We start from the raw sequence: 27,606 nt of genomic DNA on the forward strand, positions 1-27,606 counted from the left end.
AAATTAGATAGTGAACCAAACAAAGCTTAAGAATTATGTGTTACAAGTTACAACATACTTTACGCTTGATAAAAATGTTGAAGATCAGTAAAAGGTTGATGATATACCTGCGGGTTTACGACGCTTGAGGACAACGTGGTCACGGTCCAGGACATCGGCCACGTGCTCAACAACCTCGACCTGGATCACCGAGGAGGCGACCGCCTTCCGCCTCACGACTTCTTCGGCGTAGTTCGTCCTCACGACGGCGTCCTAGTAGGACCTCTTCTCGGCACGACTCATTAGTAGAAAAAAACTGCCATGGGATATAATTTTTACTGATGGATTCGGTTATCAGTTGTCTGTACTATTTTAAGTGATAATTTTCTTAAGAAAACTGCAACTAGAAATCATTTTACCCTTATTTTTTGAGTTTTTCAAATGACCATGTATGAAAAAACTGTGTGATATTCTAGCCCAAGGCTTAATAGAATTAATAGTGTACTCATACCAATAAGGTGCATCTTCTTTTTCGAAAGTCTATCTCGAAAAAACCTTCAAGTTAAGCGTTCTTGGCTTAAAGCAGTTTTGGATGAGTGGTCGATTGAGAAGTTTTCTCGGGTGCGCATGAGTGAGGACAAAGTGCGCACAAAAGAGTCGTGTTGGTCTATGGGGACAATATATGATCTTAGAGAGTTGCCAGGAGTAAATACCACCGGTCTGGAAGTGGATGGGGTGTTACAAACTGTCAACACAAAAGTTGTAGATCTCTAAAAGTTATGAAACTTTTTAGTTTACAACATTTTCATTTGAAATCATTTGGGCTCTCAAAATTGCATTTGAATTTGTTGAATTGAAAATGTAATTTTTTGTGAACGACTTCGGATGAAAAAAGTATCAAAATGGAAGTTGTAAAACTTTGAAAGTTATTCAACTTTTTAGTTGACAACTTTTTCGTTTGAATTCGTTTGAAGCCTCGAATTACTATTTACATTCGGTTTGTTGTAATATGTGAGCAACAAAACTCCCATTTGGATACAAGGCATGTCATAGGTGGAGTGTTAGAGAAGGCTAGGTCTATCTAATAAAAATAAATTCTTTTGATGTTTTATAAACCTATTTTTATGCTTTCTAAAAAAAGATTTTCACTGGCGACGTCTGTAAAAAATTGTTTGTACTGGTCCCTATCACCGACGTTTAAAAACGATAGTGCAAATAGGTTTACAATCGTCGTTATAAAACTTTTGTGTGCAAGTGCCCCAGAGCTCCTCGTGCGCTTGTCGGCGTGGTTGCTTCTCGACATCCCCTACTACAGTGTTGTTGTTCCAGTCGCGGAACTACGAAGACGGACGGGCGAGGTCTCTCTAATAAAAATAAAATCTTTTGCTATTTTTAAACTGATTTTAACGTTTCCTAAAAAAGATTTTCACTAGTGACGCCTGTAAAAAAATTGTTTATACTGGTCCCTATCAGTTTAAACAACGGTAGTGTAAATAGGTTTACAACCGTCGGTATAAAGCTTGTGTGTACTAGTGCCCCCAAGCTCTTTGCGTGCGCGTCGGCGTGGTTGCTTCTGGACATCCCTAATATAGTGCTATTGTTCCAGTCGCACATCTACCACCCATGGTTCTCGCTGGCTGACTAGGTGAACGCGTTCCAGGAGGCCTTCAACGTGGCCAAGTTCCAGGTCATCATCGTCGTCGCGTCCACCATCCCAGACCACTTCGTCGTCGTGCTTCTCATCCACCGCGTGGGCTGGCGCCGGCTACAGATCATCGGCTTCTTTATCATGGTCGTCTTCCTATTCCCGCTCGCTGGGCTGTACAATTTACTAGTTTCTAACACTCTGTAGAGGTTGCACACTTTACCCACGAGTCGTGATCACTTCCCAGCCTAGGTTGTACAAACCTGATCTTCACTACCGAGGTAAATGGCCAAGGATTCACTACGTAGCATTTATAAAGATTCCCCTGGTATGCAGTTGCTAGTTAGGTTTCGCCAGTCGTACAAACATAGTAGGGTTTTTTAAGCTGCTGCCATCAGATTTGGTGGTGTGCTCACTTATACCCTTAGTCGTGTTTTTTTGCTCAGTTGTGTCCTTCTGTTCTATAGCACTGGAAGGGCACAACTGAGCAAAAACACGACTAAGGGTATAAATGAGCACACCACCAAAACTGAGGGCAGTAGCTTAAAAACCCCAACACAGTACTCCTCCCTAAGGTGGGTGACTAACAAAACCAAATCGAATAAACCTCGGCACCCACCCTTAGCAGAGCAAGCACTAGGCCTCGGCCCCCATTGGCGGCCCTACGGCAAAGCCAACTACACCCCCGAGTTCATCTAATTAATCAGCTAAGGGCATCACATTCCACCCTCATGGTTGTACTGTTATCCCGGGTGGTCTCTCAACAAATAGGTCCTCACAGAGAGGTACTCAGAAAACAGCTTGAGTCCCCTACATTATCACAAGTTCATCATCATAATCAAAATAACACCATCGAATCATAAATGTTCTCATCATGTTCATTGATTGAAGTAAAGCAATAACATGAAGCTAACCATAATAACCTAAAAGGTAATCAAGGACGACAAGGTAGATACAAATCTAGTCAATCCTTATGTTTTAATTATGCAATACGGGACAACGAATTATAAAGTAAATAGGATATAATGGGTCAGTGGACACTTGCCTTCATCAGGTTGCTGCTCAGGGAAGTTTCTTGCAACATACTCGAAAACCTCGGACTGCTCGTTGTCTACGTAAACCAATCATTCATTCAACACATTTGGGAAATGGTAAATAAACAGTACACCAAACATGTGCAATCAAGTGAACACAAGTTCAATAGAAAAGTATAAACACAAAAGTGAGATCTAGGTTCTAGGGTAGACTAATACACCTACAGGTTTGTGGTTCTCTAAGTACTGCCTATCACAGTGGATTACATAACTTAACTATATTTATCTTAATGAATTACTAAAGTTATTCTAGGGGTGGGGTCATATATTACTTGGGATTAATTTCATAAAGTTAATCACTTTTGTGTTTTCCTTTTTATTTTCTTTTTAATAAACAATTCATTACTTTAAATGCACCTATAGCCTAGAAATAAAATTAAGACATGCAGACAGTGAAAGATAGTAATTTAAACAGATAAAGAATAATTTTATGAACATTTTGCAATTTGAACCACCCAATTTGGAGTTCATGTGCAAAAGATATGAAATAGACAAGTTTTGGAATTCAAAATACTATATTAGACCTATTTCTGTGATAAAAATAAAGTTCAGGGGCTTCTCTGCAAGAAACCAGGGGCCTAAGCGCATTAAAATGGGACTGTGTGTTATTTTCTAAGAAGTCAGGGTCCCTTTAACAAAAAGACCACACAAAGGGGTATAGGGTGTACTTAGCCATCCGATCACAGATCGAAGGCCGAGATCAGCCCCGAGCGCGAGCACGTGGCGGGGGGCGCGAGCGCGGGCTGACAAGCGGGCCAGGGGACGTCAGCGGCGCTGGGGCGGGGCTGGCTGACCGGCCAGGCCCAACTGTAGGGGTGCGGGCGAGGGCTGGGTTCTTAGGTTGCCAGATCTCAATCGAACGGTTAAGATCAGGTCTAGTTTATTTAAAACCGGGTCGTCAGATCTCAGATGGATGCCTGAGATCCAATGGCAAGCTCGGGCTGGGTTCTTAGGTTGCCAGCGGCGCCGCCGCCCGACTTCGCGGTGGAGTTTCGCTGGAGGCGAGGGCACGGCCATGCCGAGGGTCCTGGGGCACTGGGAAGGTCCCAGGTAGGTTCGGGGTGACACGACGAATGCGACCGTGGGCACGACACCAGCGTAGAGGCACCAGAGGGTTGTGGTCTGCGGCAGAATGGCTCAGCGGTGGCGCAGACTTGCTTCGGCGAACAATTGTGCACGCACAGGACAGGGAATGGGAAATCAGGGGCATAGGGAGGTTGGTTACCTTGAGAGAGGGCTCTAGGATGCTTGAACGATGGCTGGGACACGGGCGATCAACGCTGACGGGCGGGTCTCGCTGCGCAGAGAGAGAACAGAGCGCGCGCGAGGGGGATTGGCGCCGATAGCTCGGTCCCACTGGCCAGAGAGGGGGGGGGGAGCGGGTGCGCGGGCGAAGGAAATGGTGCCGACAGGTGGGGCCCAGTTGTTAGGGAGGGGCAGGCGCGCGTGAGGTTTGGTTGGGCTGGACTGGGCTGAAATGGCTTTTCCTTTTTCTTCCAAATTTCTAATTCCTTTTCTTTTTATTTTCTTTATGGAATTCAAATCAAATCAAACCACAATTAAAATTCAAATATTTCAAACATGTGCATCAACCAAAAACAAAGTTTAAGCTCAGCATGATGTAAACATTCATATCTTACTTAGGTTTTAATATTCTAAAGAAAATACTATATTTCTAACATAATTAACCCAAAATCCTATTAAGGGCTAGTTTGAGAACCATATTTTCTAAAGAGATTTTCATTTTCCAAAGAGAAATTAGTTTATTTTTTCTTGGGAAAATAGAGTTCTCAAACTAGCTCTAAAGAGATTAGAAAAGAAAAACTATAGAGATGAGAAAATAAATAACACCTGAATTCGATAGATATTAGAGAAGAAATTTTATATCCTAAATTTAGAGTGTTAAATAGTTCGCCATGATGTAGACCCTGGTTATCCTTGGTGGGATCTGCCTGCTGGGCGTCGGCTTCACTTGTTCACGCCGGAGACCATGAGACGGTAGCTGGAGGAGAACGAGAGCGACGATGGGCACAGCCAAGCTGCCGAAGGCGATGCCGGCCAGTGCTTCCAGGAACTTGCTTTGCTGACCTACCAAAGAGCCCGGCATCCATTTTGAGCTCGCACGTCAGCTCGTCGCTAATCCATCCACACCGGTTTTCTGTCTGAAGCAGGAACGATGCTGGTTTTCAGTAAAAAAAATATTTGCATCCGGAATATATTTAAACTCTTTTGCATCCACTCATATCTATCAACTGGTGGTCCATAAAAATAAAAGAAAAATAAACTATTAAAAAATTAAGTTGCAAATTTTAATATATTTTTAGGACTTCAAGTAGTGGATATGAGAGGCTGCAAATTTTGATCTAGGATGTACAAATATTTTTCACGCTTCGGCTTGCATTGCCCTGTTAGAGTATTTTTCCTGACGAATATTTGATGTTATCACAGGATACAATCAAATAACGAGATCGAGCAACTTTGAACACCATCCAACAAGAAATTTTCATGTGACCAATTTAAATAACACCTCCTAGAAAACGTTAATACTACTTATTAAGGCGATAAGACGTCTAGCTAAAATTAAATTAAAAAAACACAAATGTGGCTCTAATGGGATTCAAACCTACGACCTCTCAAGCAAATGTGCCCGTAGCTACCACTACACCACATGTGTGTTTATGTCAATATTTGTTACGGTAAAAATATATACTACATCTCTCCCAAAGCTCATCTGCTACCTTTGCACAATGTGTAATAGTAGATAATTATCAACGAGATTCCTGAATTATATTTTTGGATGGAGGGAGTAGTATTTAAAAAAGAGCATTACATGCAATTTCTTTTGTTTGAATAGTGTTTTCAACTTAAATTCTTTTTTATATGTGTGACATTTATTCTCCGTAATATTTTTCCATGGCTCTGACTTGTGAGTCATTTTCATAAACCAACGACAAAGATGAATCCATGTTTTTTACTTGGAAACCTCGAACAAACACCACTGACAGGAGGCGCTCGCGTTGGCGTCGCTCATCGACGACGAAAAGAAGTTTGGCGACTGCCAGTTCGACATCTGGAAGCAGTACTACGTGACTGCATACGTCGCTGTGTTCGGCAAGCTCCGGCGCAACCGCCGCTTGGACGCGGTCCAGAGTGGCTGCACCGCACTGTCCATCTTCAAATAGGGGGACCTCATGGTCGTCGCCAACGCCGGTGACTCTCGGGTTGTGCTGGACACCACATCCGACAACGGCGCCGTCACACCGTCCAGCTCATCATCCACCTGAAGCTCAACCTCCCACGTAAGTCACTACTGACCGGCCATGAATTCTTGTGCGCTGGGACGATGGTTGTTGCTGACGTTGTGTGAGTGTCCTCGAACAAGATTTATGTAAAGGAGTAGCACATCCGGTGGTGCAACGGCTAGGTGTACTACCTCGCTGGTGAGCCTGGGGTGCACTTCGTTTGGCAGCTCAGCCAAGAGTCATCGGTACTCGCCATGTCGTGCGCGTTCGATGACTACTATATCAAGGACTATGGCGTCATCTTGGCACCAGAGGTGACGCAGAGGAGGACCGACAACAATGACCACTCGCCATCGTCGGGGTAGCTTTTGTGCTGGCCTGCCTTTAATTCTCTTCGCAAACACATACACTTGCTTTTTTTGTTTAAGCAAGCGTGTATGGTGGTGCGTACCTGATGACTGACAATGTACGAGGGAACTTCTACCGGCAGGTGTGACACGTGCTCTTCAATGATGAGACCATGCAAATCGTGGCATATATCGAAGTTTGCATGATACTGATGGTTGCAATGAAGTAGTGAAACAGCTAAATTAAAATAACAAAATTTATGTATGGCTAGGATTACAAATGGATTATGAAATATTTTTTATAACAATATAAGACACATTTTGTATATAAGTTATTATGTTATTATATGTTCCCGTTGCAACGCACAGATACTCACCTAGTCTATTATTATTTTCATAAATTACTATTGGTTTTATGTTATGATATAATATTTTTTGTTCTTATAAAATTATAAAAAATTTAATTTATTAATTGTATTTATGGCAATATAAATTAATCTCTATAAAATTTATTGATTTCTTTAACAATATTTTTATTTTTACAACTTTAAATAATATATTGTATCTGTAAAAGTTATAGCAAACAACATATATAATTTTAATATAAAATATATACAATAACCATCAAATTTGAAAACTAAAATTCGAACACCAAACTTTAGCAAGTCCCTAATTCCTCCTTTTCAGCAACCTACTACAACAGACATCGGTACCGTTTGTTTCAGCTTTTCTTTACAAATTCTAGCTAAGAGAAGCTGTTGTGAAATGTCAACGTCTAACCTTTCAGTCCACTTTTGTAAGAACCGTTTAGGTGAAAACCATAAAAAATCAACATAAAATATATACTTGGTCGAATCATCACGTTAGAAGGAATCTATCACTTTATAGATCTTAAACTTTATATTTTTTATTACATGACGTAATACTCAGGTTTCTCTCTTACAATCTGTTTATTAGAAAAGCTCGTCAGAAAGGCCCATCAACAGCTGTGGCGCCCTGGCGGACGGTGCTGGTATACATGTCCAAATGGGCGTGCCGGGCCAGCTTGGCACGGGCACGACACGACAAAGTCGTGCCCAGACATGGCACGCTAGTTACACGGGCCGGGCCAGGCCGGCACGTGGGTCTGTTTTGCTGCCCAGACACGGCACGCCCACTGTTATGCGGGCCGGGCCGGGGGCACGATCAGCCCGTTAGTGTCGTGCTGGGCTCGGGCCCAGTAACCAAATACATAGAATGCATCAAATTTAACAGAAAAACTTTACATGTACAAAAAACATCACATTTAACAGAAAAACCTTACATTCACATCAAAACTGAACATGAGACATTCAAACCAACATACGATAAGGCATGCTACAAAATAGTCTTTAAATGTTGTGGAACCTTAGTGCAATGCTGCCCCATTAAAAACCTTTCTAGGTAAAAACTCACACCTCATGAGAAAAACCCTAGGAAGGAAAAGAGCACAGACAACTCCTTAAATTATTTATAAGTTCATAGTTCAGTCCACAGTCCATAGTGCATATGAGCATATTACAGATAAGAGAACATAAATTGGTAGGAACATAAAGAGAGAATAAGTTCAAGGTTGTTTGCTTCTTGAATTGCTTCCTTTCTATTATCTCCTCCTTCTTGTTCCTTTCTTTTACTCCCTTGTGATACTTGCTGCTCATCATCTAGGTACATATCCTCAAAGATTTCTTTAAGGTATTTGGTTTCCTTCTCCACAGTATATTGCTTGTGCTGGTCAGCCAACTCCCAATCCTTGATACAGGAGAGCACCTCCACCATGTCTATCGTCAACTGTCGTCGTCGCTCCTCAAGCACCCTGCTAGCTAGACTGAAAGTAGATTTTGAAGATATTGTAGAAACATGGACAATCATAACATCTTTAGCTACTATAGAAAGAATAGGATAAGTTTGATTGTGGCGTTGCCACCAAATAAGAATGTTGAATCAAGCCCAAATTTAGTTCCAGTGTCACTGTCAAGGTAAGAAGTTAACTCAAATAATCCACACAGAGAAAGTGCTATGATAAGGAACTAAATGTTTAAGCATTAGGAATGTTGAATTTTACCTAACATCCTCCAAATTTACATGGTCTAACACCAACACTCAGCAATTCTTTGATTTGAAGAGTTTAAAATGTTATAGCAGTCCTAAAGTCTTCAAGATATGGTTGCAAGCGTTTCAAACAACTTTTAACAATCCGATTAATAATATGGCAAGCACAACGCTAATGCAAAAAGATATTACTCAAATCACTCTCATTCCTACTAGGTGCAAGTATCAAATGGCCAATATAACCAGCAAAGACAGGTTTCAAAACATCAATAGTAGTTTTGTTAGATGAGGCATTATCAAGCACAATAGCAAAAATCTTATCAGTAATGCTATAGTCATTTGCAACCATTTCAACACGCTCAACAATGTTAAGACCTATATGAGCTACCTCTATAGGTCTAAGACCAAGCAATCTCTTTTCTAAACACCAATCAGAGTTCACAAAATGAGCAACAACACTTATATAGTCCTCTTTAGCTTTACCAGACCATATATATTAGATGTCAAAGCAACAGATGAAACATGTTTAAGGACTTCAATAAGTAGTTCAACACGATCATTAAACAGTCGGATCAAGTCTCTAGCAGTAGTTTGCCTAGAAGATTTAATAAACCTTGGATTATGGGCACGAGTTATATACTCCTGAAAAGCACTAGATTCACCAAAACAAAGTGGCAGGTCTAGCCTAGCTATTAAACGACAAAGCTCAATTCTAGCAACAGAAGGGGAATACTCCCAGTGTTTAATAGATCCATCTGCATTATATTTAAGCAAAGATTGAGTTTTTCTAGATCTATCCTTTTCTTTCTTAGCAGGGCAAAGATCCAGGTGTCGGATCAAATGGCCAGTTCCAGATAAAGATTTAGCAGACATGCTATTCTTGTAGTGAAGACAAATTGTAGATATTCTTACCTCCTTACCATTTTGCATCGCAGTTACCTCCTCAAAGTGTAGCCATACCTTAGAGGCCGGATCTCTCCTCCTAGAACGTTTACCAGGCATAGGGACAAAGGTGCTCGCGTCGGTCGTCGGGCTTGTGGAGCCCGTGTGCGTGTCTGTTCCCGTCGTCCCCGGGCCCGTTTGTGTACCGACGCCGTCCAGATCGATGGCACCAGCTGAGGTGGTACCAAGGAGGAGGCACCGGGCATCGTCTGCCTTATTCTATGCTTCAAGCCGCCGCTCCTCGACCACGGCATCGAGACTGAGCTCATCGTCTGCCGAGTCCATGGACATGGCCACCGCCTCGGTAGGCTTCTCTCCGGCTCCTCACGGCGCGCGACGCACACACACACGACGCACACCTCAACAAATCGAGGTTTAGGGTTAGGGTTACAGTGACCAAGCAGAGCGAGAAAGGAAGAGGAGAGGACTGAGAGACCGAGATTTAGGGTTACCTGCAACACCGGAGCACCGGATCCACCAACCAGAGGGCAGACGACAGAGGCATAGGAGCGAGCTTGGCGCAGATCGAGGTTTAGGGATAGGGTTACAGTGACTAGGCGAAGCGAGAAAGGAAGATGAGAGGACAGAGCGAGAGAGGAAGATGAAGATTAGCGCCGGCCGAAGTTCTTCTCCACCGGCGCCGCCCACGGGCATGGTAGGCGACAACACGCGCTAACGGCGGCACAGACAATCGCCAAGCCGAGACGCCTGCGAGAGAGGAAAAGGCAGGTGCTAGGTTTCTGAAATGTGTTGCGCGATGTCCATGACGGCCTCATCCATAGGTTCTCCCCTTTTTGTCGGGCCGAGACCGATTCAATCGACTAATCGGGCTATGCCGATGCCGACACCGCGTGCCAGGTCGCCAGTCAAGCACGGCACGGGCACGACAGCCTATCTGCCAGCCGCCCAGCCGCGGCCGTGTTAGGGCTGCGGCCCGGTTTGGACATGTATAGGTGCTGGCGCCTTGCGTCTCATCATCCGCTTCTGTCAGTTCCTTTTCTAAAAGAAAAAAATACAGTCGCATCTCGCCTCCAGCAGGGTGAGTTCGCCTCGGCAGGGTGTGGCATACCATGGAGAGCTCGTCGCCGTCAGTGCCGTTCCCGCTGCTGCAGGCGCCGGTCGAGAGCACCTACCGCGCCTGCACCATCCCCTACCGTTTCCCCTCCGACAACCCGCGCAAGGCCACCCCTGTCGAGATCCAATGGATTGACCTCTTTCTCAACTCTGTCCCGTCCTTCAAGTACGCCCCGGGTCTTGGTTTGATCCGATCTCCGTTCCCTTTTCGGTTCCGCCGCCTGTTCCCGCTCACCCCATGCTTCGATGGCTTTTGCAGACAGCGGGCGGAGAACGACCCCACCGTACCCGATGCGCCCGCGAAAGCGGAGAAGTTCGCGCAGAGGTGCGCGTCTGCAGCTTTCATTATTAGGTTATTGCTCCTTTTGGTCTATTAGAACTTGTTAGGCTGAGAAGGAGAGGACACTGGATGGTATGTGCCTCCTGTGCATTGGATCTAAATTCAGCTATCTCAAGTAGAATTTGCCTATTCTCAGTCACTGCATTGCCAAGTCATTTGTCCTACTTGTAGATGCTAAGATAGTAACATTTAGAAAACACTGCCATTTGTTCTCCGTGCCAGGTGGCTTTCATTTATTCTCTAACATTTCACTCCGGATAGAATTGACATGTATCTGTTTGTCATTACTCATTAGACACCTTGTACCATGCCATTGCCTTTGATCAAGCCAAACGATCAGTGTTACAGGGACATAAACACAGTTGGTCACTAAGGATTATGGTTCGGGAAAATGTTACACACATGTCAGAATCTGATTTCCAGTTTTTGATTTTTTTCTACATGGACAGCCTTTTTGGTGCTACCAAATATTTTTCTTCCTTTGCAGAATCAAAACACTACCATAATAAACACATGATTTTTAGCAAGCTAGACCCCACATTGAGGGTTTACTGCCATTTGCTAGTTCTTGGAAAAAAACAAGTTTAGCTAGTAGTAATGTACCAAATTAAAGTAGTAAAGCTATTTTTTGGGCATTGGAAGTAACTGAAAGAACAATGGCAAGCCAATTCAGTATTCTAACAGGTACTGATAGATGCTTTTATAATTTTTACCACCATGTTGGTGGCTCAGAAATATTGTATCGTTCTGAACCATATACTAACACATGGAAAAAATCATGAGATCCACATGACACAGAAGGTACATAGGTCTGCCATTTTTGTTCACAAATCATAAATATGGTGAATGGTTTGTACAGCTTGGACCTAAACTTGTCCAAATGCATATCGATTCAGCATGATAACTCATACGAATGAAACATATACTAAATTATGTCATTTATCACCATGATTGCCAACATATTGGATGTCCACTATCTAAACAAAGCAGAGCATTTTGGGAGTTGAAGCTTGTTGAACAGTTGATGGCGTACAAAAAGATTGCTAAGATGAGAATGCACTGTGCTCTAATAATGTGTGGAACTGTGGATACACATGGCACTTGCCCAAATTGTATAGAACTATATATCAGATGGATTCATTTCCGATTTTTTGTACATCAGGTACACGTCAATGCTTGAAGAGTTGAAGAAGAATCCGGAGAGCCATGGAGGACCACCAGATTGCATAGTATGGCACTGATAGATGAAGTTCTTTGAGAAATTCTCCCACCGTAACAGAGTATTTCTAGCTTTGTTCTAAGTTAACATCTTAAGTCTGACAAAGCATATATACCAATATTTATTTATTATACCAAATAAGTATCTTGGAGTCATCATGAAACATATATTTTTTTGTAGTACACTCTTTTCCGTAAACTTGGTCAAACTTAAGACAGTTGGGCTTCATTCAAAGCTGAGATTATTCGTACTTAACTCTTGAAATGTATCTCAAGCTTCTTTGTAGGCTTCGTGAGCTAGTACTCAGAGAGCTGGGATTTAGGGATATCTTCAAGAAGGTCAAGGTAATCTACTAACCTCGGTTAAATTCCCATACTAGTCTTTCCATCTTTTGGTCAAATTATTCGGATACATTTTAGGTGGTTGTAATTTCCTATGCTCCTTCAATAATTTATCATAAGTAGGATGAGGAGAATGCCAAGGCTATGTCACTTTTTGAGGGAGTTATTAAGCGGAATGACGAAATTGAGGATGACGGCAAAAGAATTGAGAACTTGGTCCGTGGAATTTTAGCTGGAAACATTTTTGATCTAGGATCTGCACAGGTATCTACGGTCACTTGTTTGAGCTTCTTGTTGGCCTTCACTTGTTATGGAACCAATGTTTTTATGTGAACCTCAACAAACAATTCAATATTGTCTTAAGTTGAGCCAACAAAGTTATTCCCCCCCCCTTTGAGTCATCTAATAAAAAGTCAGATGCACTTGAGTAATTATCCTCAACTAGGTGTAATAAACCTCAAAGTGATTTTTGGGTCCCCTCAAGTTTTAAATGGTTCACTCTAGGTCCTATTATTGAACTGGATTCTCACTTGAAGCGAACCACTTAAAATAACATTTCTATTGTTGAACAATGTTCTATCTTATGTAATCTGCAAAGTTGTTACATGATTGGTTTCTAATAACTCCTTTTATTGTGTATTCTGAAGCTTGCAGAAGTTTTTGCTAAAGATGGCATGTCATTTTTGGCAAGTTGCCAGAATCTTGTATCTCGACCATGGGTTATTGATGACCTTGATGCTTTTAAGAGTAAATGGACCAAGAAATCATGGGAAAAGGTGTTATTTTATTGCACTCTAATTTCATTGTCCCTATAGAAGAGTCTGCTTTGTCCTGTCATCTTGTGTAATTGCTATAAGCTCGACATCTGTGTTGATGCATGGACTTACAATACAGTACATGCAAATGTGATTCTATACTGTTTGGTTTCTTTTTAACATACTAGCTTTTTACACTTCATCTTATAAAAAAATATTTTGAAGTATGCAACTACATATGCTACCATTGTGGTTCCATGTCAGTGTCAAGAGCGTCGAACCCTTGACTCGCCGGGCCTCGGCTACGTAACTCGTAGCCTTCGGCCGTCTTCTCCGGTAGGAGTATTCCTCCTAACCGCAGGCTTGAGAGAGAGAGGTGGGAGATGACTTGATATTTTATTGCCCTCAACAGTGCTGCGCACTTGGGGATATATAGGGCCGGCGACCACACAAATGGAGCAAGCTCCCTAATTATCTTCCCTGCCAAAATACTACTTTCCTACTTATTCCTTGCCATAAGTGCTAAATTGCTACTTTCCTACTTATTCCTTGCCATAAGAGCCAAATTGATACTTTCCTATTTATCCCTTGCCATAGGTGGCTGCTGCTTTCCTAAACTTGAGTGCCTGCCATCTGCGGCGCTGCTGCACTGTTGGCGCGCTCTGCTGCCCGCCGGATGTCGCGAGCGCGCCTGCGCCTTGTGTACGGCTTACCGTACATGACATCTCTCCCGGCCTCGAAAGTCAGCTCGTCCTCGAGCTGGAAAGCGGGGAAGCTTGCCCTGAAATCCTCAAAATCCTCCCAGGTCGCAGACGACACTGGTTCACCGTGCCACTGTATCAGAACTTGCCGAATGCTGCGAGCCAGGCGACCCGCCAGGACACGGGAAGGTGTGGACACCACTGCGCCGTTGAGTGTGGCCGGTAGCGCAGGTGGTTCCGTTGGTGGCGCCCCAACGAACTTCTTAAGGATGCCCACATGGAAGACGTCGTGGATTTTGGCGTCGGATGGAAGCTGTAGGCGTACGGCCGCCTCGTTGATGATCTCCTTGACACGGTAGGGGCCGACGTAGCGGGGCTTCAACTTGCCCGTGGTGGAACGTGGCAGGGATGCCGATGGTCGTTGACGGAGACGAAGAAGGGCCCAGTCACCGACGTTGTAGACGACCTGCCTGTGATGCTGATCGTAGGCGCGTTTCTGGGATTCTTGCGCCTGATGGAGACGGTAGCGAACGTCGTCGAGGAAGGCAGCCCGTTCCTCCATCTCCTGTGCCACCGCAGGCACGCGTGCGTCACCCGGCTCGTAGGACCGGATGGTCGGTGGGTCGCGGCCGTAGACCACCCGGAATGGTGTCTCGCGGAGCGAGGACTGGTAGGCGGTGTTGTAGGTGTACTCCGCCCATGGAAGCCACCGGAGCCACTGTCGGGGTCGATCGCCGGTGAAGCAGCGAAGGTACATCATGATGACGCGGTTGGCTGCTTCCGACTGGCCGTCGGTTTGCGGATGGAAAGCGGAGGACATGAACAACTTGGTTCCAGTCAGGGCCATTAGCTCCCTCCAGAAGGCCGACGTGAAGACGGGGTCGCGGTCCGATACGATGGACTGCGGGATGCCGTGCAGCCTCACCACCTCGGCGCAGAATGCTTGCGCCACCGACTCCGCCGTGTATGGGTGCGCCAGTGGGATGAAGTGGCAGTACTTGCTGAAACGGTCGACGACAGTGAGAATGACCGTCTTGCCTTGCACGCGGGGCAGAGCTTCGATGAAGTCGATGCCGATGTCCGACCACACCCCATTTGGGATCGGCAGGGGCTGTAGGAGACCAGCTGGACGTAGGTGATCTGACTTGTATGTTTGGCATGTGCCGCACGCCCTGACGAATTCCTGCACAATACGACGCATGTTGGGAAAATGAAAGTCGCGCCGTAGTCGATGCAGGGTGCGGTGGACGCCCTCGTGGCCGTCATCATGTACAGCGGCCACGATCTCCCGTAATAGGGGTGAAGTGGCTGGGATATAGAGGCGCCCCTCCATGGCGACCATCCCACCGATGATGGACCATGGTGCAGCGCGCGTGCCGGCGCGGATCTCTTCGTAGAGGGCGACGAGAGCCGGATCCGTAGCCTGTGCCTGGCGCAGGCGCTCGACGAAGTCGAAACGGGGTGCTGAAATGGCCATCAGCGTGCCCTCGTCGGGGTCCCTCCTGGATAGTGCGTCGGCGACGGTGTTCATGGCGCCCGAGCGGTATTCGACCGTAAAGTCGAATCCCAGAAGTTTGCCCACCCAATGGTGTTGGGGAATCGTGGCCAACCTCTGGTCGAGGAGATACTTGAGACTGAAGTGATCCGTCTTGACGATGAAGTGTCGTCCCCATAGGTACGGCCGCCAGTGCCGGACAGCCTGGACCAGGCCGATAAGTTCGCGCTCGTAGGCGGCGAGGTCGCGGTGGCGGGGTGCAATAGGTCGGCTGAAGAACGCGACCGGGTGTCCCTCCTGGACGAGCACCCCACCGAAGCCTGTGGAGGATGCATCGCACTCCACCACGAACCGCTTGCCGAAATCTGGCATGGCGAGGACAGGAGCGGACGACACGGCTGCCTTGAGCGCCGTAAAGGCAGCCATGGCCGCGTCATCCCAGACGAAGCCATCCTTTTTGAGGAGGGCCGTTAAGGGGGCAGCCACCGTGCCGTAGTTGTGGACGAAGCGGCGGTAGTACCCGGTGAGGCCGAGGAACCCTCGAACGGCCCGGACCGAGCGCGGCGGCGGCCAGTCGTGAATGGCAGCCACCTTGGCCGGGTCCATGGCCACCCCTGCGGCCGAGATGATGTGGCCGAGGTAGGCGACAGATGTTGCTCCGAAAGAACACTTCGAACGCTTGATGAACAGCTGATGGCGTTGTAGCTCGTCGAGGACGGCCCGTAGATGACGGAGGTGATCGGCCCACATGCTGCTGTAAATGAGGATGTCATCAAAGAATACCAGGACGAACCGTCGGAGGAATGGCCGGAGCACGTCATTCATCAGTGCCTGGAACGTGGCTGGGGCGTTGCAGAGCCCGAACGCCATCACGAGGAACTCGTATAAGCCATCGTGTGTGCGGAACGCGGTCTTGTGCACGTCTTCTGGCCGCATCCGGACCTGGTGATAGCCCGACCGTAGATCCAGTTTGGTGAAGAATTTGGCGCCGTGGAGCTCGTCGAGAAGCTCCTCCACGACCGGGATGGGGAACGCGTCTTTGATGGTGAGGGCGTTGAGGGCCCTGTAGTCGACGCAGAAACGCCACGAGCCATCGGGCTTCTTGACCAGGAGCACGGGCGATGAGAATGGGGAGTCGCTGCGACGCACGATCCCCTGGTCAATCATGGCGTTGCACTGCCGCTCCAGCTCGTCCTTGTGTGCAGCCGGGTAGCGGTACGGCCGGACAGCCACCGGTGACGCATCGGGCTTGAGGAGAATGCGATGGTCGTGGGCGCGCTTGGGGGGCAAACCCATCGGAGCTGCGAAGAGCCCCCCGAACGAGGCGAGAAGGGCCTCCAGTAGGGCGTCCGTCCCGTTGGTGGCGCGCAGCGCGGGCTCCTTGGGGCTGGGCGTGCCCGTCCAGGAGATGGAGCGCCCCTGGCGCTGGAACGTCATGCGGCGATTGGCGAGGTTCCACACGATTGGCCCCAACGCACCAAGCCATCGTGTGCCGAGGACGACGTCGTACCCGGCCAATGGCATGACGAAGAGGTCAGCCGGGTAGAGTTTGCCCTTGACGTGGAGCGGCGCATTGCGAAGGACGCCCGCGCAGGTGATCCGCTCGCCATTGGCCACCATGGCCGTGAGGCGGGGTCGGCGCTGGATGGGGATGCCCGACTGGTGCGCCGCCGCTGCGGATATAAAATTGTGGGTGCTTCCCGAGTCGAGCAGTGCCACCAGGGAGACTGAACCGAGGGTGACGGCGATCTGCATGGTGTCCCCTGGCGCGACCCCGACCACGGCCTGGAGGGAGAAACAGGGAGCGTCGGTCTCCGCGGCACCCGTTTCCTCCTCAGCCTCCTCAATTTCGACGCCATCCAAGAAGAAAATGCGCCTGCAAAAACGGTTGTGGCCACGAGAATATTTCTCGTTACAATTAAAACACAGTCCTTGGCGGCGCCGATCCGCCATCTCCTCTGGAGATAAGCGCCTGGAGCCGTCGCCACGGCCCGTTGCTGCGCCCAGTGGCGGCGCTGGCAGCGCCAAGGGGGCCTGTGGCGCCGGGAGCGCCTGAGTCGCTGGCCGCGGAGGTGGCGGCGGCAGGATGCCGCGTGGCCCTGTCTTGGCTGGTGCCGGGATCTTGGCGAGCTCCATCTGCTCCACCTGCCGCGCTAGGCTCATAGCAGTGTTGAGGTTGCCGGGGTTGAGTATCCGCACTGCGTGGCTGAGCGGTGGCAGCAGGCCGCCGGTGTAGAGTTGGACGCGTTGCTCCTCCGTCATCCTGCCAGCACGGGGTAGGAGCTCCTGGAATCGGTTGGAGTACTCCTCGACCGTGCCGGTGCGTCGGCACTCGGTGAGCTCGAAGAACGGCGCTGAACGGAGGGCTGGCCCGAAGCGCAGGTTGTGCAGTTCCCTGAATCTGCTCCAGGACGGGGTGCCCTCGTCTTCCTGGAGTTGTATGTACCAGTGCTGTGCGATGCCCTCGAGGTTATACGAGGCCATCCACACTTGCTCCTCCACCATTGTACGCTGCTGTCGAAAATACGACTCACATTTGTTGATGAAGAGGAGGGGATCGGTCTTGCCATCAAACCGCGGAAAGTCCCATTTTTGGAACCTTGGCGGGCGATCGATGTCGCGATGACGCTCGGGCTGGGCGCCGCTTGCGGAAGAGGAATCAGACTTCTCCTTCAGCCTGGTGATGTCGGCCTGCATGGCCTTCATCATCTCGATGACGTCGGCTAAAGTGGGCTCGGCCATGTGGATGGAGGATGGCGAACCGCTGGTGGGCGTGGTCGGGGATGGTGGTGTGGTTAGTGGATCGGTGGGCGGGACTGGGTGAGGCAAGGATCTCCGGACTCGGGATACCAAGCTGTCAAGAGCGTCGAACCCTTGACTCGCCGGGCCTCGGCTACGTAACTCGTAGCCTTCGGCCGTCTTCTCCGGTAGGAGTATTCCTCCTAACCGCAGGCTTGAGAGAGAGAGGTGGGAGATGACTTGATATTTTATTGCCCTCAACAGTGCTGCGCACTTGGGGATATATAGGGCCGGCGGCCACACAAATGGAGCAAGCTCCCTAATTATCTTCCCTGCCAAAATACTACTTTCCTACTTATTCCTTGCCATAAGTGCTAAATTGCTACTTTCCTACTTATTCCTTGCCATAAGAGCCAAATTGATACTTTCCTATTTATCCCTTGCCATAGGTGGCTGCTGCTTTCCTAAACTTGAGTGCCTGCCATCTGCGGCGCTGCTGCACTGTTGGCGCGCTCTGCTGCCCGCCGGATGTCGCGAGCGCGCCTGCGCCTTGTGTACGGCTTACCGTACATGACAGTCAGTCTCAAGTTATGTTAACTGTTACTGGCCTATCTATTACTGCTTAAAAGTTAACATACTGTGAAGTTATTAAGATCTGTTTCAAGTGAGGGAAAACTAGTTATCTATTTGCAATTAGAATTATTTATGTGAAATGCAACATTATAAACAACTCTTTAGTAATATTTTTTCATAACGGGTTTGTTTTTTATGTCACATTACAGAGGTGTTAGTGTTATATAATATATATATATAGTTCATATTAACTAGTAGAAAGCCTGGATATCCAGACATCAAGTCCAGGGGAAGCCCATTTTTTATTGCAATAAAAAGGGCAGACCCAGTGCCGGAGGTTCCCACATGAGTGGGGTCTGGGGATGATTTTCTAAAATATGTTATATATTTGTGCAATAAAAATCAATTTTGAACTTCTGCATCAGCAATTCAGTATATTGGTGATGAAAGATTCGTAGTTTCGTACAACATAAGTGTATATATATGTATCTGATTCGTTTCTCTCAAATGTTGCAGGCAGTTATTTTTGTTGATAACTCTGGTGCTGATATTATCTTGGGTATATTACCATTTGCGAGGGAGTTGCTCCGACGTGGCACAAAGGTTCATATTAACCCTTTCATGCTGTTGTAAGCTTATAAACTGTAAGTTGATCCATGGACAAGATTTGACATCAGAATTTTGTCACACTAAAACACATTACTAAGGTAGCATTTGGTTCGTGGGATATGCCATGTTGTTTTTGTATCTGGTTCAGGAACAGCAGGGAATGCAACTATTCCACCAGGGAATATTCCCTAATATTCCGGGTGAGAACCTTTCCCTAAAATTTGGTGGAAAGAGGTGGGATGAGCAATCTTTTGCCTGAGTGCGTGAGTGCACATGAAGGAGAGCAGTGGTGGCTGCAAGACACGCAGGGAGAAAAGGAGAAGGCCCGGATGAGCTTGGCACCGCTGGAGATCGGTGTGGGGTGCAAATGAGGGCAAGCTCAACAAGGAGGAGCAGCGCTGGATGCATGGGGATTGAGTGGAAGTCGCTCTGGCGGCGCTGCAGGTCTTGCGGAGCTCAAGCTCAAGAGGAGCTGTTGCATGGTTGTTGAAGAAGAGTCTGTGTGCCTGCATCCTTGGGCAGGCGTGTGAAAGCTTGGGCTGCTGGCGAGGGAGAGCTCACACAGATGAGATGAGGATGGCAAGCGCACCCAGTGAACACAGTACTTGTGAAGAAGTCCAGCAGCTGCTTGCTTAGCTTTGCTTGCAGGCAGCCAGGTGCAAGCTTCCTTGCCTGCACGCGCTGGTGCTTGCTTTCACGAGCGGTGGCAAACACAAATCACGTGGGATAAGTTGGAATGATGGTGGCATTATCAAGAGCATGGGACACAGATGCTCAGAGACGGAGAGGTGCCAGATGAGCAGCATATGCCTGGAGACAGGTGGCTCTTGCAAAGTGTTTGAGAAAATCCTCGAAAGAACCTGGTTCATCCTATCTATTCATATCCCCCTACCAAACAAAAAACAGGGACCATTCTATCCTTTCAACCAAACATCAAGATGGGACCATTGCATTTCAAGAAACTAGGATGAAACCATCCCATTCCACCTCATCCCCAAACTAAGGACAACCTAAATTTGCAAACTTTAATAATGTTGAATATCAAAACTTGGAAAGTGGTTCTTGCTGATTCTACCTATGACCATCCTATATTTCTATCATCATCCCTTGAATATGTAGTAAAAGTGCATCACTTTTCTTGTTCTTTTTTTTGGTGTGAATCGCATTATGAATCAATTGGTACTGGTAGGGCTACTTCATAAAAAGCAGCCTAGCAAGTGTTTCATATTTTCTATCTTTAACAAGTTTAGGACTGCACTTGGATAGTGTAGCTTTTGAAACTCTTTTCAAAAGCAGGTGTCTTGCTATATCATGGCATAAAACACATGGATAGTGGAGTTGTTTAGAAAAGCTGAGAAAAAAAACCAGAGTCACTCTAACAACCACTAAGACATTTGTGTACTCCTCATCAATTCCTTGTTTTAAAAACCACAAATTGTGTTTAGTAAATAAAGGTCTGCACATTCACTAAATGAGTTCCATTATCTAGATTTTTGTCATCTTGTGCATTCAACAAACTTACGATTGATCAAGAAGGGCGTACTCAGTGCTGAAAGTTTCCACATAAGGCTCCGTTTTGTTGTGCCCAGCCCGGGCAGGTTGGGCCTGGAATGGGAACGAATCCAGGTTAAAATCCAATCCCAGAAAAAAATCCATGATCCTAATTTTGTCTGTGTTCGGTTAAACCCACTGGTATTCTAGCTCATGGGTTGGGAATTTTTTTTGACTTGAGGAGGTCCTGGATCGGACCCAGGACTCAAATGGTCGGGAAAGAAACCCAAAGCGGGCGGCGCAAGCGCATGCGTCGAAGCAAGCGAGAAGGATGGGCACGGCGATTTGTTGGATGACGAATTGAATTTCCTCATTGATCTGACAGGGCGAGCAGCTCCTCCAAGTAATCCGTGCCAATGTCCTCCAGCTTGAGCACGCAAGATGCTGCTTGCTTTTGCTTGACACGGTGGGCCACGACTACTACTCGCCACCACCTTCGTTTGTTCCTCCTTGTTGGCCTCCATCTTGTTCTTGGGCAAGCGCCTATGGATGCAGTGGCGCCGCTTCAGCGCCAGCACCGGCGAGCCCCCTGCGTCGACGCTGAGCCCCAGCGCCCGCAGCGACTCTTGAATGTGCTCCACGGGGAAGTTGAACACTGCGGCCGAGCTGCGCATGGAGTAGGCGGCCTGGTCCTGGTCGTAGTCAGCACGGTGGCCTCGGGAGTGTCGAAGGTGCGGCCTCGGGAGTGTCGAAGGTGCTGATCCACACGCATTGTCCATTGCGTGTGGAGTCCCTGATCTCCGACACGAACTAGCCCCACGGCCACTTCCGCACCCTGATCAGCGGTGCGTCGCCGCCTCCTCTGCAGCAGGTAGTCGCGGGGCTTGTCTTGTCCCGTGTGCGGTGTTGGGTTGCATCGTCGTCGTCCACGTCGCCGGCGATGAGTATGCACCTGGTGTGTCCGTCGTCGAAGCTCCGGAGGAGCTGCCGGTAGCGGAGACGCAGTGGCTCCCATGACCATGAGAGCTCTGGACTGTTCCATTTCATCCTCCTGGTAGCTGTAGTAGTGTAGTACTTATCAACACTGCCACCAAAGCGCAGCAGCTGCTGTTGGTGGTGGGAGGAGGGCATGGATTGGGTTTGGAATAAAAGAACAAACATTGGTTGGTTGGGTTTAGGAATTTAATCCCATAAAGGGTTGGGTGAAAGGTTTGGATTCACCCAATCCATGTGGGGGAAAAACCTAGTTTAGGAAAAAAATCCTAAGATGCCGAACAAAGCCTAAGGTGGGGCTTGGGGAAGGGATTTTTTAGATAGCCTTACCCTTGCATAATGATTCTGCAAGGAGGATGGTTACAACCAACGATCGATCAAAGATGATCCTATTAGAAATTTAGAATTGCTATATATTCTCATCAGTGCCTGAAAAACCAACCTACACTAGTACACAGAAGTTCTATACTGGCGGTCGTAAACCTATTTTTAGTGGCGTTTATCGTAACCGCCAGTGCTAGGGGCCAGTAAAAATCATCATTTTTACAGGCGGGTAACTGAAGACCGCCAGTGAAAATCGATTTTCACTGGCGGTCGACGTAATAAAACCGCCAGTGAAAATCGATTTTCACTGGCGGTCGACGTAATAAAACCGCCAGTGCAAATCGTTTCCAGGAAACATAAAACAGATTTTAAAAATAGTAAAAAAAATTATTTGTATTAGGACCACCCCACCCGCCCGTCTCCGTCGAAGTCGCTACACGGTTGTTAGTAATCGAACCGTAGACCTCACCCTCGCGCGTACCCTCCACTACCACTCCGTCTATGACATGCCTTGTGTCTAGTTTGTAGTTGTTTTCTCCACATATTACAACCATTTGAGTATAAATTGCTTATTTGAGACCCTAAACGAATTCAAATAAAAAAGTTGTCAACTACAAAGATAAATAACTTTTGAAGTTCTACAACTTTTATTTTGACACTTTTTTCATCCGAGGTAGTTTGCAAAATTTGAATTTTAAATTTGACATACTTAGATTCAATTTTTGAGAACCGAAATGAGTTCAAATAAAAAAGTTGTCAACTACAAAGTTTCATAACTTTTAGAGATCTACAACTTTTATTTTGGTGGTTTTGTCATACGAGGTCGTTTGAAAAACTCGAAAAATTAAGGATAAAAATGATTTGTAGTGGCGGTTCCTTAAGAAAACCGCCACTAGAAATCGTATTTCTACTGGCGGTTCCTTAAGAAAACCGCCACTACAAATCATGGATTTCTACTGGCGGTTTTCTTAAGGAACCGCCACTAGAAATAGCACAGTCGGTGGATAACCGGATCCGTCTGTAAAAATATATGGGTGCCGCAGGCTTTGAGCTCTTTTCTACTAGTGCTATGAGGGTTAAAAAAAGAGTTGGATCATTTGTGCTGCTGGCAACTGGAGACATATTTTTTCATCAAAGAAAAGAAATCTATAAACCTATTCTTAACTGAATAACAAGTGAATAATATGTTGGGACCCCAGTCGCGGCGTCAGATGAGAACGGTCGACGGCGACGAGGTTTTGGTCCCTGGATCGCGGTCACCACGCTGAGGGCGATGCTCCTCTGAAGAAGTCACAAGGTATAATAGACAGAGGTGTTTTTCCTGGGAGCAACTCACCCAGTTTTTTCTGATGCAGACTTAATCAAAGTGCAGGTGCGTTTTCATAGGCCTCACTGCCAACTCCCCCCCCCCGCCGCACGAAAATGCTCCATGATCTCCACCATTTTCGGATCAGAGTCAAAGGCATGCGCAACACAAGCGTCGCAGCGGGGTCACGCACACAAGCGATTGTGGGCGCGCCAAGCACAGCTCTATACGCCCATCAACACTTTGCCTCTAGCTAACACGACCGAGACACATAAGTTCAACATGATTACAGAAACACAGTGAAAAGATTATTCTCTAACTAACATAATGCAAAACCAATTTTCCAAAAAATGAACTATGCTAATGTGTTCTAAAAAAGTATCCGTATTTCCCAGTTTCATATGCATATACAAGTTACCACCGTCTTGGCTGCATGGTCAATGTATCTCAGAAATTGCCCCTTCTCTGTTAAGTAGAGTTTCAAAAAGATTGAGAAAAAGGAAAACAGTTCAGCAAGCTCTCAGGGATAACAGTTGGGTCAGAGACATCTCTGGTAGTTTACCAGTAGAAGTGATTGTCGAATTCTTAGTAATTTGGGACTTAACACAGAATATTTCAGTTGCAGCCTGGAATACCTGATGCTTTCCGTTGGCTACTAGGTGCTTCAGGGGAGTACTCTGCTAAAACAGCATACCAACGTTTCTTGGCTGGTTCTGTGGATTTTGAGCCGGGTGAAAGGATATGGAAGAGTTGGGTGCTCCTAAGTGCAAATTCTTCATTTGGCTTGCTTCCCTTAATAGGTGCTGGACGGTGGATCGTCTAGCACGTAGAGGTCTTGACCACCCGGGGAAACGCGTTCTTTGCGATCAGCAGCAGGAGACAATTCAACACATCTTGATTTCATGTGTCTTCTCCAGGAATATATGGTGGCAGGTCTTAAGTAGAGTGGGGCTGCAGCTTGTGTCACCAGGGCTGGAGGTATCTATGTTCCAAGATTGGTGGAGTGTGGCTGAAGGTCTTGTGCCAGTTTTGCACAGAAATGAGTTCAACACATTGGTTATTCTTGTGGCTTGGTGGATCTGGAAGCACAGAAATGCTTGTGTTTTAGATGGTGTTTCTCCAAACACGAGTTCAGTTCTACAACATATCCATGAGGATGCCAGGCTTTGGGAATTGGCAGGTGCTAAGGCCCTGAGAAGATTGTGGCCTTGACTTGGGGATGTCTTAGTTGTTTCCCTGGGAGTGGTAGTAGTTTCTGTTTGTGGGGTTGCTCTATTTTTCAAGGCTCCTGAAGCCTCTTTTTTTTGTATAGTCCTTTGTTTGGTTTGTTTTGGGTTTTTTTTCCCTGCTTTCTTTGGGTATTTGTCACCTTATACGTGGGTCTTCTTTAGACCTTTTCTCTCTACTTAATATAATGATGCGCAGTTATCCTGCGTGTTCGATAAAAAGTTGCTAACATTGGTTAGTGCAGGTGATACTTGCTGCTAATGATATGCCTTCGATCAACGATGTCACGTATCCAGAGCTTGTTGAGATTATAAACAAGGTAAGAAGGAAAGGGTTGTAAATAAGCTCTGGCACAAGGATCTGACTCCTGACTTCTGTTGTGCAATTGTATTAGCTCAAGGATGCAGATGGAAAGCTATCAAATGTGGACGCATCTGGCCTCCTTGTTGCCAACTCTGGCAACGATCTGCCTGTAATCGAACCTTGTTATGCAACCGACTATGGTCTCCTTGCTCTATGGCTTTATCTTGGATGCTTAACTAGACTACTGTCTATTTTCAGGTAATTGATTTGTCTAGTGTATCACCAGAGCTTGCCTTTATGGCAAATGATGCTGACCTGGTGGTGCTCGAAGGCATGGTAAGATTTTCATGCCCTTCCTTTTTTTGCAAGGATTCCTGATTGAACGACGCAGGCTCATCCAGTTTCTGCCTGCTTGTATTATAGGGAAGAGCAATTGAAACTAACCTATATGCGCAGATGAAATGTGACTCGATCAAGATTGGAATGGTGAGCTGTTCTGTACCTCCCTCCAATAATGTAGTAACACGTATGCCCAATAGTTGCAGATTATCATAACTCCGTTGTTATTCTACATTTTCAGGTTAAGCATCCTGAGGTCGCCCAATTTTTAGGAGGAAGACTTTATGATTGCGTCTTCAAGTTCAATGAGGCCTGAACTACGAGATACATTTGATAACACAATACCGGCCGCACTAGTGGTGGCTTAGTTCTCCCCAAGATCAGCTTGTTAGGTGTTGCACTGAACATAATTTTGTTAGTATCAGCAATAATTTCAATCAAAATAAGCTACGTATATGTGGTGGTTTATGGAAGTGTCAGGAAGGGTGGTTATGAGGCTGTTGGATTTTGTACGAAATCTGATGCACCAGTTCCCATTTAACGCATCGGTAGCCAAGCCACGCCCGTCTGAACTTGAGCTCATGTCCGTTTGTGCTTATGGTCCGTAATAATTGGTTAGCTACCACTGGCTTGTAAACATCACACTTAGACGCTCTGGTGGCCCCTTTGTGATGGTATTCATAAAAGTGTTTGTCCCGAAACTAAAGGGGTGCGGGTGATTATGGGGTGGGAAATGTCTATGGCAATCGAAGGAAGAAAACTCTCCAAACTAGAGGAAAAAATAATCATTGATCTTACCACATGTTGGTCATGTTAAATTTTTATGAATACTCCATCCTAGAAAAATATTGTCTGCCATGAATTCATGGACCGATCATATAAGTTTGCAACATGAAGGTTAAATTTTTGCTTCTTGTAATAATCATATGCTCTGACTCCTTTCCACAATTATTTTAACACATGGATCAATGATTTCAACATCACGTAAAGCCACACTCTAGGATGATCTAGACCTCCACATCTATAGGTATACATTTGGGCCGGGCTTGATAGGTTGATTCGAAGCACGAAAAAAACACGATCCAGACACAACACGACCCAATATATTAGGTCGGGTTTGGGCCGAGGTTGCGGCCCATGGACGGGTACGAGCATGACCCGTTTAAAGCAAACACGAAATAGTCCATATAGAGACACGAAAATGCACATATATTTATTAAAACCACACTTCATTCAACACTTTCATTTACTTGATAAAGAACACAAAGCTAGAGATAATGCTAGTTAGATGTTTTTTATAGCTTTGAATTAGAGTATGTAAACGAGATAGTCATTGCATAGTCTGGTAACTTAATACAAATATAAAGTTTGCTTTTGGTCAAATTTATTTGTCTTATCTTTTATTTGTTTTATTAAATTTATTTTGAATTTAGGGCTCTGATGTGAATTTCGGGCCAAAACTGAATTTCGAGCCCTGATGTGAATTTTGGGCCAAAAATTGAATTTCAGGCTTTTATAATTTCGGGCCGCCCGAAATGAGCTCGAAACGTTTAAGCATACGTGTCAGGCCGTGGACCGAGGGCTAGGCCCATGGGTCAGCCCCGCACGGCCCGAAATTCAAACGGGACAGACCTTTTTGGGCTTAGGCCGGGCCGGGTCGAGCGCCCGAATGTACACCTATATCCAGACCAGGTGAGACAGAAACAAAAACTCATATTTTACACAAAGAGAAGGTGATAGATTGTATGTTATAGCAAAGATGGACTAATAAGAGTATGGTGTGATGTTCTCGTTGAAAGGCGTGAAGCCATTTCTTGTCAACTCGATATGAACATTTCTTGCATCCTTAAAAAAGTCACTATCAAAGTTACCTAGAGCCCTCCAAGATTCACCATCAGATGGTTGCACCACCACTAGCACATGTCTTTAGGCATCTTGTAATTCACTGAAAGTACATCACTGATCAAGTTTACTAGCTCTTTATTGTAATTGTTTGAGAATACAAACTTGGATTTAATATACATAAGTGTCACACTCGATTTCAGACGGCAAACCGAATACGAACCATGTATGTGCCAGGATCCAAATCACATACACAACGATTACATAAATGCCACCTCGCACAATGCTTCGAATAAACATAAAGAGCAGGTAGTATTATTACAGAATAGAGTCATACACATCACATAGTTCAAAGTGTACAGATAGAAACATAGCCAACGTAAATAAATCCTCCACAGACAGCTGACCGGGGGAGATCGCTAGTCTAGTCATCGAACTCGTCAAAGTCCTAAAACTCCTAGATATCTGCTTTGACTCCTTCTCCTTCACCTAAGTAGTGGTAGGATTAGAGGCAACCTAGTGTTTATGTGAAAGCAAGGGTGAATACACAACGTACTCAAAAAGTGCCCTATTTGGCTAAAGTGGAATAGATTTATGTGGAGTTAGGTTAATAGCAAGT

General features: G+C 46.2%; 1 protein-coding gene across 2 annotated transcripts; it reads left to right on the forward strand.

Moving 5' to 3' along the window:
- The first annotated feature begins 10,191 nt into the window (after positions 1–10,191).
- On the forward strand, positions 10,192–25,611 carry LOC100283180 (pantothenate kinase 4). Of its 2 annotated transcripts, NM_001156082.1 has the most exon segments (12): positions 10,290–10,556; positions 10,650–10,715; positions 11,893–11,959; positions 12,225–12,293; positions 12,414–12,554; positions 12,938–13,066; positions 19,070–19,156; positions 24,748–24,822; positions 24,898–24,975; positions 25,065–25,142; positions 25,230–25,292; positions 25,387–25,611. In NM_001156082.1, coding segments are annotated over 12 exon segments (1,098 nt in total). In that variant the 5' UTR covers positions 10,290–10,386; the 3' UTR covers positions 25,462–25,611.
- The last annotated feature ends 1,995 nt before the right edge of the window (positions 25,612–27,606 follow it).

This window comes from Zea mays, chromosome 9 (assembly GCF_902167145.1).
Source record: "Zea mays cultivar B73 chromosome 9, Zm-B73-REFERENCE-NAM-5.0, whole genome shotgun sequence".
In the NCBI taxonomy this organism is placed as follows: Eukaryota; Viridiplantae; Streptophyta; class Magnoliopsida; order Poales; family Poaceae; genus Zea; species Zea mays.

Excerpts from the sequence above, each read along its gene's own strand:
- LOC100283180 (XM_020543668.2), top strand. The coding sequence starts at position 10,387 with ATGGAGAGCTCGTCGCCGTCAGTGCCGTTCCCGCTGCTGCAGGCGCCG. Across the intron at positions 10,716-11,892 it reads GCGGAGAAGTTCGCGCAGAG|GTACACGTCAATGCTTGAAG; the intron begins GTGCGCGTCTGC and ends TTTGTACATCAG. Across the intron at positions 12,294-12,413 it reads ATATCTTCAAGAAGGTCAAG|GATGAGGAGAATGCCAAGGC; the intron begins GTAATCTACTAA and ends TATCATAAGTAG.